Source organism: Hylobates moloch, unplaced genomic scaffold, assembly GCF_009828535.3.
Source record: "Hylobates moloch isolate HMO894 unplaced genomic scaffold, HMol_V3 SCAFFOLD_16, whole genome shotgun sequence".
NCBI classification, from domain to species: Eukaryota; Metazoa; Chordata; class Mammalia; order Primates; family Hylobatidae; genus Hylobates; species Hylobates moloch.
The window spans coordinates 55,546,673-55,561,294 of record NW_026652291.1 but is presented as its reverse complement, the minus strand read 5'-3'; the positions used below and the strand labels follow the sequence as shown (position 1 = coordinate 55,561,294).

Genomic DNA, 14,622 nt, shown 5'->3' with positions numbered 1-14,622 from the left:
GATGATGTAAAAAAAAATAAGTGATTGAGGATATCCCGGGAACCTGATAAACATTTAGTATATTATTGCCATGGGAAAATGATTTGAAAAGGGTAAGGAAGAAAGACAACTGACATGAAATTACTATTCATTCTATGCCAAGCAATATTTTAGGTTTTTTTGTTTGTTTGTTTTTTGTTTTTTTTTTTTTTGAGATGGGAGTCTCACTCCATTGCCCAGGCTGGAGTGCAGTGGCCTGATCTCAGCTCACCACAACCTCTGCGTCCCGGGTTCAAACGATTCTCCTGCCTCAGCCTCCTGAGTAGCTGGGACTACAGGCGTGCACCACCATATCCGGCTAATTTTTGTAATTTTTTAGTAGAGACAGGGTTTCACTATGTTGGCCAGGCTGGTCTTGAACTCCTGACCTCGTGATCCACCTGCCTTGGCCTCCCAAAGTGCTGGGATTAAAGGCGTGAGCCACTGCGCCCGGCTTGGTGTTCTATACAGTTATTTCATTTGATCCTTAACAAGTGTGGGGAAGGTAAGTAATTTCTTCAAGGCCATACAGCCCTTAGAACGATCATAAAAAATGATGAAAATAAACTATAGTGAAGCTTAAGTAGTACACAATTGTAAGCAAATAATTAAATTTATTTATAACTTTTCTTATTCTTTAATATTGCCAAAACCCAAAATACTCAAATATAATCAACCAGATTATTATCTTTACAGTCATTTCATTAGAATCAACTTAAATCTTACTTACTTGAATGTGGCAAAAGCACTGGAGCAAAGATGCTATTGCTGCCTGTTGGAATAAGAAAAATTAATTTGAAAAGGAAGGTAACATGTATGGCATTATTTTTTAAATGTTTCCATAAATAATACATAATACACAGTGCAGAATTTTATCATCATCTTTTGCCATGTTAGTTTTTTAAAAAATTAACCCAGAACCTTCTGTACCTAGAATAGTTTTCCTTCTTAGCATTAAGTGGTTCCCCTCTATCACAGAACTTATCTATTTGTTTTCTTATTCATCATCTATTGCTCCCTTTAGACTGGTAGTGGGACCCAAAGGTACTAAACAAATCTTTGTTGAATGAGTAAATCAGAAGATAATATGCACCAACAATGCACAAATTATGCTCTACTTCTTGTATTAATCATTATTTTCACATTTAGATGTCGCTTTTCACACTAATATAGTTTGCAATTCTATAGTTCCCTAATTAAAATGATAAGAATTATCTGAGACACAGGATTCCTTTTTTACCAAATGGTTTACATCAAATACTTACCACAGGAGCTGTTGAGATCCACATCTAAAAATACACTAAGGTCTGAAGAAGCAGATACTGGTGGAGTAGATGGTGTATTTGGAGAGGTTGGTGCTGACACTGTTGATTCCAGCTCAGTTTCAGCAATCCGACTAAAGCTTATTTTACATGGTTCTCTTTCTAACGGTGTTGGGTGACCTCGTAAAGTACCTGAGGTAGAGCCATGTCGGCCCGTGTTAGGCCTTATTCCAGGAGATTTTAAGGAGAAAGTTGATTTCCTAGGCTGAGAAAAGCAAACATAATTAATGTCACAAATTTGCATAGACAGCATTTTGTTTCTGTGACTTAGAGCTACCTTATTAGTCTTATTAGTTCTTAAGCATACAGTTCTTAAGCGTGCAGTCCTTCAGTCTGCAATGACAGCCTGTATCATTCTAGTAGAATCTTCTGGATTTGACTGGCTTAATTTTAAAATGAATTGGAATATAAGTAAGTCTCTCTTCAGCACTGCAGACATAAAATTCTTGAAATTGTATGTGAAAATCACATTTTACTCCTAAAACATATGAACCTAAACTTCTCTTTGAAAATATCTACATAAATTTTACAAACATTTACTGGGAACACAATTTATGAAACATAGTATGCTATATGCTTCAGAAAAAAAAAGATCATTTTTTCCCCTTCCTATACTAAATGATCAACCTCTACATTGGTGCTTTAAAAATCTTTGGAGAAAATTCCTATCGTCTCCCACCATGACCTCTGTCCCATTTTTCAAGTTCTGGCAGGAGTAATTAAATAAAAAAACACAGAACTCAGATAAGAAAACTTGAGTTAAAATCTCAACTGTGCCAATATCTAGCTATGCAGCCTTGAAAAACTTATTTAACCCCTTGGAATCTCACTATTTTCCTTTGTAAAATGAGAATAAGATCTATGAGGGGTTTTCAAAAAGTGCATGGAAAATGTCTATTATGAAATAACTATGCATGACTTTCATTTTTTTCCATCAAAATAAACTCATACTAACTTATTATAACATGTCTGAACGGTACCTAGTTTGAGATACTAAGAAGGATAACACATCAGTTTGTAAAGAATCCCTATCAGAGGAACACGAATTCTGCTAAAATTGAAGCAAGAACAAATATCAAATTCATGATGATGCTTGGGTAGAAGAATGGTGAAATCACTAATACTTTATGAAAAGTTTATGGGAACAATGCCCCAAAGAAATCAGCTGTTTACAAATTGATAACTCATTTTAAAAAGGGATCAGATGATATGGAAGATAAAGCCAATGGCAGCAGACCATCAACATCAATTTCTGAGGAAAAAATTAATCTCATTCCTGCCCTAACTGAAGAGGACTGATGATTAACAACAGAAACAAGAGCCAACACCACAGATATCTCAACTGGTTCAGCTTACACAATTCTGACTGAAAAATTAAAGTTGAGCAAACTTTCCACTAGATGGATGGCAAAACCATTGCACCCAGATCAGCTGCAGACAAGTGCAAAACTTTCAATGAAATGTTAAATAAGTGGGATCAAGACCTTGAAGCATTTCTTTGAAAAACTGTTAATAGGAAATGAAACATGGCTTCCCAGTATCATCCTGAAGACAAAGCACAATCAAAGCAATGGCTACCAAGAGGTGGAAGTGTGGTCCAGTCAAAGCAAAACCAAATCAGTCAAGAGCAAAGGTTGGCCAAGCACAGTAGCTCATGCCTGTAATCCTAGCACCTTGGGAGGCTGAGGCAGGAAGATCATTTAAGGCCAGGGGTTTGAAACCAGCCTGGGCAATATAGCAAGACTCTATTGCCATTAAAAAAAAAAAAGGCTGGGCATGGTGGCTCACACCTGTCATCCCATCACTTTGGGAGGTCGAGGCAGGTGGATCACTTGAGGTCAGGAGTTCAAGACATGCCTGGCCAACATGGTGAAACCTCATCTCTACTAAAAATACAAAAATTAGCCAGGCATGATGGCACACACCTGTTATCCCAGTTACTTGGGAGGCTGAGGCAGCAGAATTGCTTGAACCTGGGAGGTGGAGGTTACAGTGAGTCGAGATTGCACCACTGTACTCCAGCCTGGGTGACAGAGTGAGACTCTGTCTCAAAAAAAAAACAAAAACAAAGGTCATGGCAACAGTTTTTTAGGACGCTCAAGGCATTTTTCTTGTTGAGTGTGTAGAGGGTCAAAGAACAATAACATCTGCTTATTATGGGACTGTTTTGAGAAAGTTAGCCAAAGCTTTTGCAGAAAAACAACCAGGAAAGCTTCACTAAGGAGACCTTCTCCACCACAACAATGCTCCTGTTCATCCCTTTCATTAAACCAGGGCAATTCTTTGAGAGTTTTGATGGCAGATCATTAGGCATCCACTTACAGTCTTGACTTGGCTCCTTCTGACTTTTTTTTGTTTTCTAATTATAAAAAAAAAATTAAAGGGCAACCATTTTTCTTCAGTTAATAATGTAAAAGAGACTGTATTGACATGGTTAAATTCCCAGAATCTTCAGTTTTTTAGGGATGGACAAAATGGTTGGCATTAGCGCTTACAAAAGTGTCCTGAACTTGAGGAAGCTTATGTTGGGAAATAAAGTTTATGTTTTTATGTTTATCTTTTAATTCCATCAAAAAATTTATCTTTCCATTCCATTTTTCCATGAACTTTTTTTTCTTTCTTTTTTTTTTTTTTGAGATGGGGTCTTGCTCTGTCACCCAGGTTGGAGTGAAGTGGAAGTGGAGTGATCTTGGCTCACTGCAACCTCCACCCCACAGGCGTGCACCACCATGCCTGGCTAATTTTTTTGTATTTTTGGTAGAGACAGGGTTTTGCCATGTGGCCCAGGCTGGTCTCAAACTCTTGAGCTGAAGCAATCTGCCTGCCTTGGTCTCCCAATGTGCTGGGATTACAGGCGTGAGCCACCATGCCCGGGGCCTCTGTGAACTTTTTGAAGTCCCCTCATATATCACACAACTGTGAAGATGAGATAGCATGAAACTACCTGACTTCCTGCTTCACCTAAAGTTGGTTTGTGTTTTTACTTCCTTCTATATCTTGCTTCACTTTTGCTACTTAGAATTCATCTTCTACTACTTCTGTTGCCATTGCAAACTCCTGCAGTAACTGGAAACTGTAGCATCAAATTCTAGTGACAGAGATGGGTTCCAGAGGCAACTATGGACCATGGAGCCCTAATGGCAGAAGTCATATCCAGTCACAAGAACCAAAATACATTTGCTTACTCCTTCCTAGGTCTTTTCATTTTTTTTATTCCATTCAGCTACCTATTAAGTTCTCACTTTCTCACACCTTTTTGCATTATTCTAGGAGGGATCAAAAGTAGAAACACATAAATAAGTAGTAGTAAGATAAGGCATAAACCAGATTTTATCAAAAGGCTGACATTTCCCCCCACAGTATATGTAATTTTAGAAATAGTATATTACTGCAAACAAAACACCTAGGAACAGCCATTCGATTACATTTTTAAGATAACAGGTTGTTAAACATTGAAAATAATATTTTAAAAAACACAACACTTGTTCCCGAAATTATAAAAGACTTACAAATCGAGGTGGCTGTTTGCAGTTTCGAGGTTCAATTTCTAGTGACTTGTTGAACAAATAATCTGTGAACTCTTTTTCAGATGCACTTCCCATGGGGTTAAGGTTTTCAAAGAATCTCTGGAATTAAACAAATATCACAAGTGCATATATAATAAGTACATATTTTAGATCTTATTAAAATAAGATCTCATTAAAATTTTTTACTGAAAATTAATGCTAAAAAATTAACACATTAAGAACACAATATCTGAAAAGTTCACAAGTGTTGCTTATTCCAATCTCTTTAATTCTGAATAAGATTATATAATTTCTGTGGAAGTTATATTCTAGTCTTAAAGTTCTATTAAGAACATGAGTTTTCATTTACTACCATTTTAATGGCTCAGTAGTAGCACTACTTATTCCTTAGGAAACTTTACTCCTACTCATTGTAACAAATGATCATCACCAGTAAGCTACCAAAAGTATTTAGAACAAAGCTATGGTTATAATCCACAATGAAGTTTTGATAATCAGAAAAAAAGTGGAGATAAATTAGATTAAGGTCTGCTAATCCAATTTATAGATCATTCTTGATCATTTATAATTATTCTGGAAATTTCTTTTACTTTAAAAGTAGTCATTTAAATGACTTTAAAAGTAATGTCAAGAATGATTATAGGCCGGGCACGGTGGCTCACGCCTGTAATCCCGGCACTTTGGGAGGCTGAGGTGGGTGGATCACCTGAGGTCGGGAGTTTGAGACCAGCCTGACCAACATGAAGAAACCCCATCTCTACTAAAAATACAAAATTAGCTGGGCGTGGTGGTGCATGCCTGTAATCCCAGCTACTCAGGAGGCCGAGACAGGAGAATCACTTGAACCTGGGAGGCGGAGGTTGAGGTGAGCTGAGATCACGCCATTGCACTCCAGCCTGGGCAACAAGAGCGAAACTCTGTCTCAAAAAAAAAAAAAAAGAAAGAAAGAAAGAACGATTATAAACTTAAACCTATCTGTGCTAACTTCTAGTATAAAAAATGTTTTTATCTGAGCCAAGCCATGATGGCTCACACCTGTAATCCTAGCAGTTTGGGAGGCTGAGGCCAGGGAACTGCTTAAGCCCAGGAATTTGAGACCAGCCAGGGCAATATGGTGAGACCTCTCCTCTTAAAAAAAGCCTAATAAATAAAATGTTTAAAATTTTTGTCTTTATCAAAAAATATTTTAAGCTTAAATTTAAGTTTTAACGTAGAAAATTTAGATGATTTAGCACTGCCAAAAAAAGAGAAAAAAAGAAAAACAGTAATCTTACAAACCAGAAATATCATTGTTTACATTTAAATATTAGACTATCTTCCAATGATTTTACTGTGCATGTAAATATATGCATGTATATATGTATTTATATATAATTATTAATATATAATTTATATATATTTTCCTGAAAAACTGGGATATCAATTTTAATCTTTCTGAAGTTTATATTCAATTAACTTTTTTCCATGTGGTTTGCTTTTTTTTTTGAGATAGAGTCTCACTCAGCCTTCCAAAGTGCTGGGATTACAGGTATGAGCCACCGCACCCAGCCAGTTTGCTTACTCTACAAAATACAAATTTTAACTCTATAGTATTTCATCAGATGGATATTTCAGAATTTAATAATCTCCACATAGCTAGTTATCCATATAGGTACTTTCTAATTTTTTGCTATTATAATAATTATTTTTATTAACTCCTGTATATAAATTTTTCTGTACATTTTTTATGATTTCCTTAGAAAAATTCCTTAGCAGCAAATTACTGGATTTAGCTTTATTTAATTTTGAAGTGGTTTAGAAGCATATATAAAAATGGTACTGGGTTTTAGCTTTAGCAGTAGGCAAAATGAGCTTTAAAATTTCTAGTATAAAATTCTTCCCATTTTTAAGGCATTCTGCCAATTTCAAGAAAATTATATTACTCCTTTAACAATACTGAAACAACGTGTTCTTATGATCAGGTTAGCTAAATTAAATATTAGCCAATAGTAATTAAAAGCTTCCAGAAAGCTATAACAGCAGTATTCTTGATTTTCTTATCCTTTGCTCTGTTTTTAAATACTATTTATTTAAGTATGATTTGAAAAGTGAATAGCTACTTTGTCTACATTTTAAATTTATTTTGTTTGACTCAATCATGTAGAAGACGTTTCCTCCCAAAAATGCTTTAAATGGTGGTAGGAACCCTAGACCACACCACAAACACCAATTAGCAGGTATGTTTCTGAGATATGAATACTAAAAGTACTATTTCAAGTATATCGAATTAAAGTGTAACATTATTCCTGTGGGGACCGTATTTCCTTAGCCCTCTGAAGCCCCACATCACAGAGGGCGGGTTCAATGGTGAGAGGGGATGAAACAGGTCACTATCAGTAGGTTACCACTTTTTTCTTTTTTCAAGAGCAAGTATCTTTTTTTTTTTTTTTTTTTGTGATGCAGTCTCGCTCTGTCGCCTAGGCTAGAGTGCAGTGGCACTATCTCAGTTCTCTGCAACATTTGCCTGCTGGGTCCAAGCGATCCTCCCACCTCAGCCTCCCGAGTAGCTGGGATTACAAGCACGTGCCACCACACCCAGCGAATTTTTGTATTTTTAGTGGAGACAGAGTTTCACCATGTTGGCCAGGCTGGTCTTGAACTCCTGACCTCAGGTGATCCACCCACCTCAGCCTCTCAAAGTGCTGGATTTACAGGCATTAGCCACCATGCCCGACCTATCATTTTTATCAATGGTATGCTTTAGGTGGTCTTTTTCTTAGGACTGGGAACAAAGAAGTTACTATCTCATAATTTAGGAGGATGGAAGTAATGATGGATATTTTCACTCAATATGCCCAATCTGCATGCAGATTATGTCTAAAAAGTTTAGCACAATTTTTAATATCACACGTGAACATTTTCTGGTTGATAGTTATAATGTGTTTCCAAGTTCAAGTAAGTATAATATAATAACATTCATTTAACATAAACATAATATCATAGTTTAATTTAGAAGGTTATTTCATATTTTATAGTACTATAGTATCAATATTACACACTATTGCTCAAAATAGAGCATCAATTGACAGGATGTTAGAAAAATCATCTTCTGCCAGGCATACATATACCACTTTCCTGACCCTTTTCCTATTTAGACACATTGTTCTTATGAATTATATAACGTTATTTTGCTACATGTAAAATTATCTAAAATGGCTATCAAATCTAGCAGTGAATTTTCTTTTTACTGCATGGACATCATTCTACTTTGTCATTCACTTTTTATGGTGTAGCTTGAACCAACTACACAAAGAAGCAATACTTTCAAAAGAAAGTACTTAGTAACAATATTAACAACTGCAGACAGTGTAGAATGTCTAATGTTTAACCTGCTATCTACTGATTAATTTTTTTCTATTATTTTCATAGCAAGACAAATAATTATGATATTTCTTATAGGTCACACAAGATCTAAAATGTTTTTTTTTTAATTTTTAAAATTTTTAATTTTCATGGGTACAGAGTAGGTGTATATATTTGTAGGGTATAAGAGATGTTTTGATACAGGCATGTAATGTAGAATAATCCCATCATGGAGAGTGGGGTATCCATTCCCTCAAGCATTTATCCTTTGTATTATGAACAATCCAATTATACTCTTACAGCTATTATTTTTTATTTATTTTTTGAGACGGAGTCTCCCTCTGTCACCCACGCTGGAGGGCAGTGGCATGATCTCGGCTCACTGCAGACTCCACCTCCTGGGTTCAAATGATTCTCCTGCCTCAGTCTCCCAAGTAGCTGGGATTACAGTCACCCGCCACCAGGCCCGGCTAATTTTTTGTGTTTTTAGTAGAGACGGGGTTTCACCATGTTGGTCAGGCTGGTCTCAAACTCTTGACCTCAAGTGGTCCTCCCGTCTCAGCCTCCCAAAGTGCTGTGATTACAGGCGTGAGCCACCATGCCCAGCCGATACTCTTATAGTTATTACTATTATTATTTTGAGACAGAGTCTTACTCTGTCACCCAGGCTGGAGTGCAGTGGCGCTATCTCAGCTCACTGCAACCTACCCCTCCCAGGCTCAAGTGATTCTCCCACTTCAGACCCCTGAGTAGCTGGGACTGCAGGCACCCAGCACCATGCCCAGCTAATTTTTTTTTATATTTTTCGTAGAGACGGGGTTTCACCATGCTGCCCAGGCTGGTCTCCAACTCCTGATCTCAAGCGATCCGCCCACCTCGGCCTCCCAAAGTGCTGGGATTACAGGCGTGAGCCACAGTGCCTGGCCTCTTATAGTTACTTTTAAATCTGCAATTAAGTTATTATTGACTGTAGTCACCCTGTTGTGCGATCCAATAGTATGTCTTATTCATTCTATTTTTTTTTGGTACCCACTAACACGTTCTCTTTTAAAGACATAGAAAGAAAATATTTACCCTCATATCTGGTTCTATCCGTAAACAGTAAGGCTGATTCTGATACTGCTGAATTTCTCCAGTAATTTCAGCTACTTTCCTCCTCTTACTGAAATTGATTAAATCTTTCCCTTTCTTTTTTAAAAAATCATTATTCCCTTCTTCGGTCTTCAGAATATTTGTTAAATATATACCTAGTTAAAAAAAAAAGAATTTAAAGAAAAGTTATTTTAAATTTTGTTATTTAATCAATTATTTGGGAAAACAACTGATCTAGTAAAGTTGAAAGACATCCTGTACTATTCAGCAACTCTACTACTAAAATGTTAAGTCTCTGATAAACAATCATTAACTCTCCATTAAGCATTTTTTAAAGAGAAAGAATTTAAAATAAAAAGAAAATAAAAGCTACTGGCTTGTACAAAAATAAAGGTAGCTAATCTAAGAAATGGCAAATTAAGCTTTTCTAAACTCTAATTTCACCAAGTGCAAATTGTGTTAAATCTATTCTAACCAAATGTTTTAATATTTGATTACAAATATTTAATGCCAAGTATCTTAGGTGATTATTAATCAATAAATTAATTTTAAGCCAATTTTGGTTAATAAGTCTATAGGCTTATAAACTAATTCTGTTTTTTCAGAGCCTGTAATTTAGATAGAAAAATAATTACTTCTCATTCATGAACAATAAAAAAGTTTTTAGTCCCTTTTTCATGCATAATTGCTGATTCATTTAAATTGGTGGTTCTCAGCTGGGGACAATTTAGTCCCCCAGGGGATATTTAGGAATGTCTAGACATTTTTGGTTACCACAACTCTGGGGTGCTACTGGAGTGTAATGAATAGAGGCCAGGATGCTGCTACAGATCCTACCACACACACGACAGCCCATCACAATAAATAATTATTTGGCCCAAAATACCAAAATTGTTAAAGTTGACAAAACTTGATTTAAATCATTCAATTTCAATCATACACAACAATATTTTAATTCTAAATTTAAAAACCACACAGAAGCTTTTAATAAATTAAAGAGAAAGCAAACACTGTAGATGTTTGATAGTTATGATAAAAATAACAGTTACCATTTCATGAGTGCGTCCTATGTGCTAGGCTTATTAGGTAGTACAGACAAAATAATTTTTAATCCTTATTTCTAACAACCCTAAGAGACTATTATAGTCTTCATTTTATATATAAGATAATAGAGAGTTTTATTATTAATACAGAGAACTAATAAAAGTAGATGAGCTCAGATATAAAATAAAGATAACGTGCCTCTGAAGACTGCTCTCTTTTGGCTATCACACGCTCATCCTCAAAATATATCCATATTTAGTAACTTACCAAAAAAAGGCACACAAGGTGGATTGATTGACTTAAGTTTTACTAGGTATTTTTTAAAGTGATCTTGACTTAATTCCACAGCTTCATCCAAAATTTTCCTTTTTCTTTCCTGCAATGCCTTAAAGTGTATATAAATTGAGTATAAATTTTTTACAATTCAATCATATTTTATAAATTCAAACCCTTAAATTTTATAAAATTTTGCAAATTATCTGGAAAACAATTTTTTAAATTAAGAGATGAGTGGTATTCCTTTGTACACTTACCTGAAGTGTTTTCTCCTCTCTTTATCTATAAATATAAAACCCATAATTTACTCATATAAATTAGAAGATCAAGCAATACAAAAAATTCTACGTCATGCCTTGTGAGTTATTTTGACTAGCCAGGGTTTCAAGTCATAGCTGTAGAAGAGGAAAATTATAACCCCTGAACATTCAAATATTTTTCCACTGAAAGATCTTTTGGGGCTAAAGGTTGGGGTTTTGGTAAGGAGAAGACAACTATCGGAAGACAAGAAGACTTGAACAAAAATTTAGTGAATGAAGTAAACTAGCATTTCTTTTATACTTCATTACTAGATCTTCTTATTGAAAATTAATTTTTACTTCAGAAAGAATATACATACACACGTAAACTCCAGAACAAACATTATGCCTTGATGGAGAACCATTCAGTCAATTTCCTTTAAATCAAAGAAAAAGCCAAGGGGATAACATTGTAGCTTTTATTCAATACTATACAGAAGTCCTAGCTAGCATGGACAAGAACAAGAAATAAAGAGCTAGAGATTGGAAAGAAAAAAAATGTCACTATTCACACAGAGGATATGACTGCCCATGAGGAAACTCCAAAAAATCTACATACAGAATATTAATGAGAGAATAAGCAATGTTGCTATATATAAAACCAATAGACAAAAATCAACTGCATTTCTAGATATCATCAATAAAGAAATCATGATTTAAAAAAAATTCTGGTCAAGTGCAGTGGCTCACACCTGTAATCCCAGCACTTTGAGATGTTGGGGTGGGAGAATCGTTTGACGCCAGGAGTTCGAAACCAGTCTGCGCAACATAGCAACGCCCAATCTCCACATAAAATTTTGAAAATTAGCTGAGCAGGGTGGCACGTGCCTATAGTCCCCACTGCCTACTAAGGTAGGAAGATTGCTTGAGCCTGGGAATAGGAGGTTGCGGTAAGCTACGATCATGCCACTGTACTCCAGCCTGGGTGACAGAGCACGACCCTGTCTCTAAGGGTCACTAAAAACAAAATAATTCTAATATACATCTAGCAAAAGAGGTATGCGATCTCTGTCAAAACAAAAAAAAACCCACAAAACTTTATTAACTGAGTAAATAAAGACATAAACGATGTTCATAGTTGAAAAGACTTGTTACTATAAAAATGTCAGTTCTTCACTAATCTGTAATTGGATTTAGAGATCCAATGCAACTCGTATCAAAATGCCAATTTAAAAAAATGGAGGTTAAATTGATTCTAAAATTTATATAAGAGAACAAAGAACCAAGAATACGTTCCTCCTGAAAAAGAGTAAGATTGGCGAGGATTTGCCCTACTCTTCTCTATCAAGGACTAATATAAAGTTATGATAGTTTAGACAAGTGGCGCTGGCACAAAAGTAATCAAATAGATCAAAGGAAAGGAACAGAGAGACCAACAAAAGGCCCACATATATAGGCATTCAATTTATGACACATTTATTAAATAGATTAATATTTCTTCTTTTTTTTTTTGAGATGGAATCTTGCTCTGTCGCACAGGCTGGAGTGCAGTGGTGTGATCTTGGCTCACTGGAACCTTTGCCTCCTGGGTTCAAGTGATTCTCCTGCCTCAGCCTCCCAAGTAGCTGGGATTACAGGTGCCCGCCACCACACCTGGGTAATTTTTATATTTTTAGTAAAGACGGGGTTTCATCATGTTGGCCAGGCTGATCTCAAACTCCTGGCCTCATGTGATCCACCCACCTCAGCCTCCCGAAGTGTTGGGATTACAGGCATGAGCCACTGCACCCGGCCTATTTCATAATATTTGACTAAGTATTAATATCTTTAATATATAAAGTTCATACAAATCAATAAAATGCAAACACCCAAACAGAAAAATATATGTATAAAGCAGTTTTTCCTCTATTCCCCTCTAATCACAACCCACTAAAAAAATAATAATAATAATGTAAAAGAGGAGTATGTATCCTCCCACATTATTCTCAATACTTATCCAATTCCACTTAGAGGTTTGGGGTTTGCTCTGCTTTGTGATACTAAAACGGAATAATATTATAGTCATTCTGAAGCTTTTCCCCTGCTGAAATATCACAAATGTTCTTCCACAACAATACACATAGATCCCATTCACTTTGTTCTATAGCTGAACAATATTCTACAATATAGGTATAAGAGGATGTATTTAATCATTCTCTTATTGATAGACATTCAGGTTGTTTCCTGTTTTCTGCTACTACAACTAATGCTGCAGTAACTATATCTTTGTACATATAACTTTATACTCTGGTGCATTTATTCCTTTACAATTCTGGGTCCTAAGAGTAGGCATATTTTTAATTTTAACATATATTGTTAGACTGCTTTCCAGAAGGATTGTAAAAACGCACATTCCCAAAAGCAGTATTTATATGGCTGAGTTTCTAACTTGTTATCCTTTACTTAAAAAAAGTCTTTCCAGGTACAAAAGCAAAGGAAGAAACCATAAATGAAGAGACTGATATGTGCAACTAAATAAAAATGATAAAACTTCCTTATGTCAAAGCATACATTTTTTAAATTAAAAAGCAGATAAAAGACAAACAGAAATGAGAAAATATGTACAGTCTTAGTATCTTTAATATATGAAAAATCCATATAAATGAATAAAATGCAGCTGGACATGCTGACTAACGCCTGTAATCCCAGCTACTCAAGAGGCTGGGACAGGACGATCCCTTGAGCCCAGGAGTTCGAGGCTGCAGTGGGCTATGATCATGCCACTGGCACTCCAGCCTGGGCAACAGAGCAAGCTTGACTCTTTAGGAAAAAAAAAAAAAAAAAATCACAAAATGAAAACACCTTCCCCAAAAATGAGAGGAAATGAATATATAAATCATAAAGTACCCAATAAATACATATTCAACCTCACTAGTTATTATTTATTTTGAGAACGAGTTTCACTCTGTTGCCCAGGCTGGAGTGCAGTGGGGCAATCTCAGCTCACTGCAACCTCCACCTGCCAGGTTCAAGCGATACCCCTGCCTCAGCCTCCTGAGTAGCTGGGATTACAAACCAGCACATACCACCATGCCTGGCTAATTTTTGTATTTTTAGTAGAGATGGGGTTTCATCATGTTAGCCAGGCTAGTATCAAACTCCTGACCTCAGGTGATCCACCCGCCTCGGCCTCCCAAAGTGCTAGGATTACAGGTGAGCCACTGAGCCCAGCCTCACTAGTTATTTTTTAAGATACAATTTAAAAATGCAATGCGATTTCTGCCCCCCACAGAGGCATGTGCTACTATGCCTGGCTAATTTGTTTGTTTTTTTTTTGTAGAGATGGGGTCTCCCTATGTTGCCCAGGCTGGTCTCAAACTCCTGGGCTCAAGTGATCCTCCTGTCTCTGCCTCCCAAAGTGTTGGGATTACAGGTGAGAGCCCCCACACCTGGCCAAAAGCTTTTAATATAATACATAATACCAAGGGGCATTTATCGTATCCTGCTACAAAACACCTTGGCAAAAGTATTTAAAGTCTTAAGTACATAAATACGCAGATCCAGGATTTCCACCTCTAGATTATTTCTAGGGAAATAATCAAGCTCTTAAAAAGACTTCTATATATGAATATTCCATGATAAATTATCAGAGAAAAAAATCAGAAATAACTTAATTGTCCCACAATCTACTGTTGGAATAAATTGATTTATCCATGATAGAAAACCTTGATGCCATTAAAATTTTGTTTTTGAAGATAAGCTAATAAAAAAATAGAAAACTGT

The 14,622-nt window shown here is 35.9% G+C and overlaps 1 protein-coding gene across 3 annotated transcripts in view; it reads right to left on the bottom strand.

Moving 5' to 3' along the window:
• The window catches only part of SOS2 (SOS Ras/Rho guanine nucleotide exchange factor 2), a 114,709-nt gene that overhangs the window by 11,872 nt on the left and 88,215 nt on the right, over positions 1-14,622 (bottom strand). For all 3 annotated transcript variants that reach the window (XM_058429940.1, XM_032179211.2, XM_058429941.1), the window contains exons 17-21: positions 10,613-10,730; positions 9,284-9,456; positions 4,850-4,966; positions 1,284-1,545; positions 749-790 (exon numbers count right to left, since the gene is read on the bottom strand). In XM_058429940.1, the coding sequence (XP_058285923.1) occupies positions 749-790; positions 1,284-1,545; positions 4,850-4,966; positions 9,284-9,456; positions 10,613-10,730 (712 nt within the window). The remainder of the gene's footprint in view (positions 1-748; positions 791-1,283; positions 1,546-4,849; positions 4,967-9,283; positions 9,457-10,612; positions 10,731-14,622) is intronic.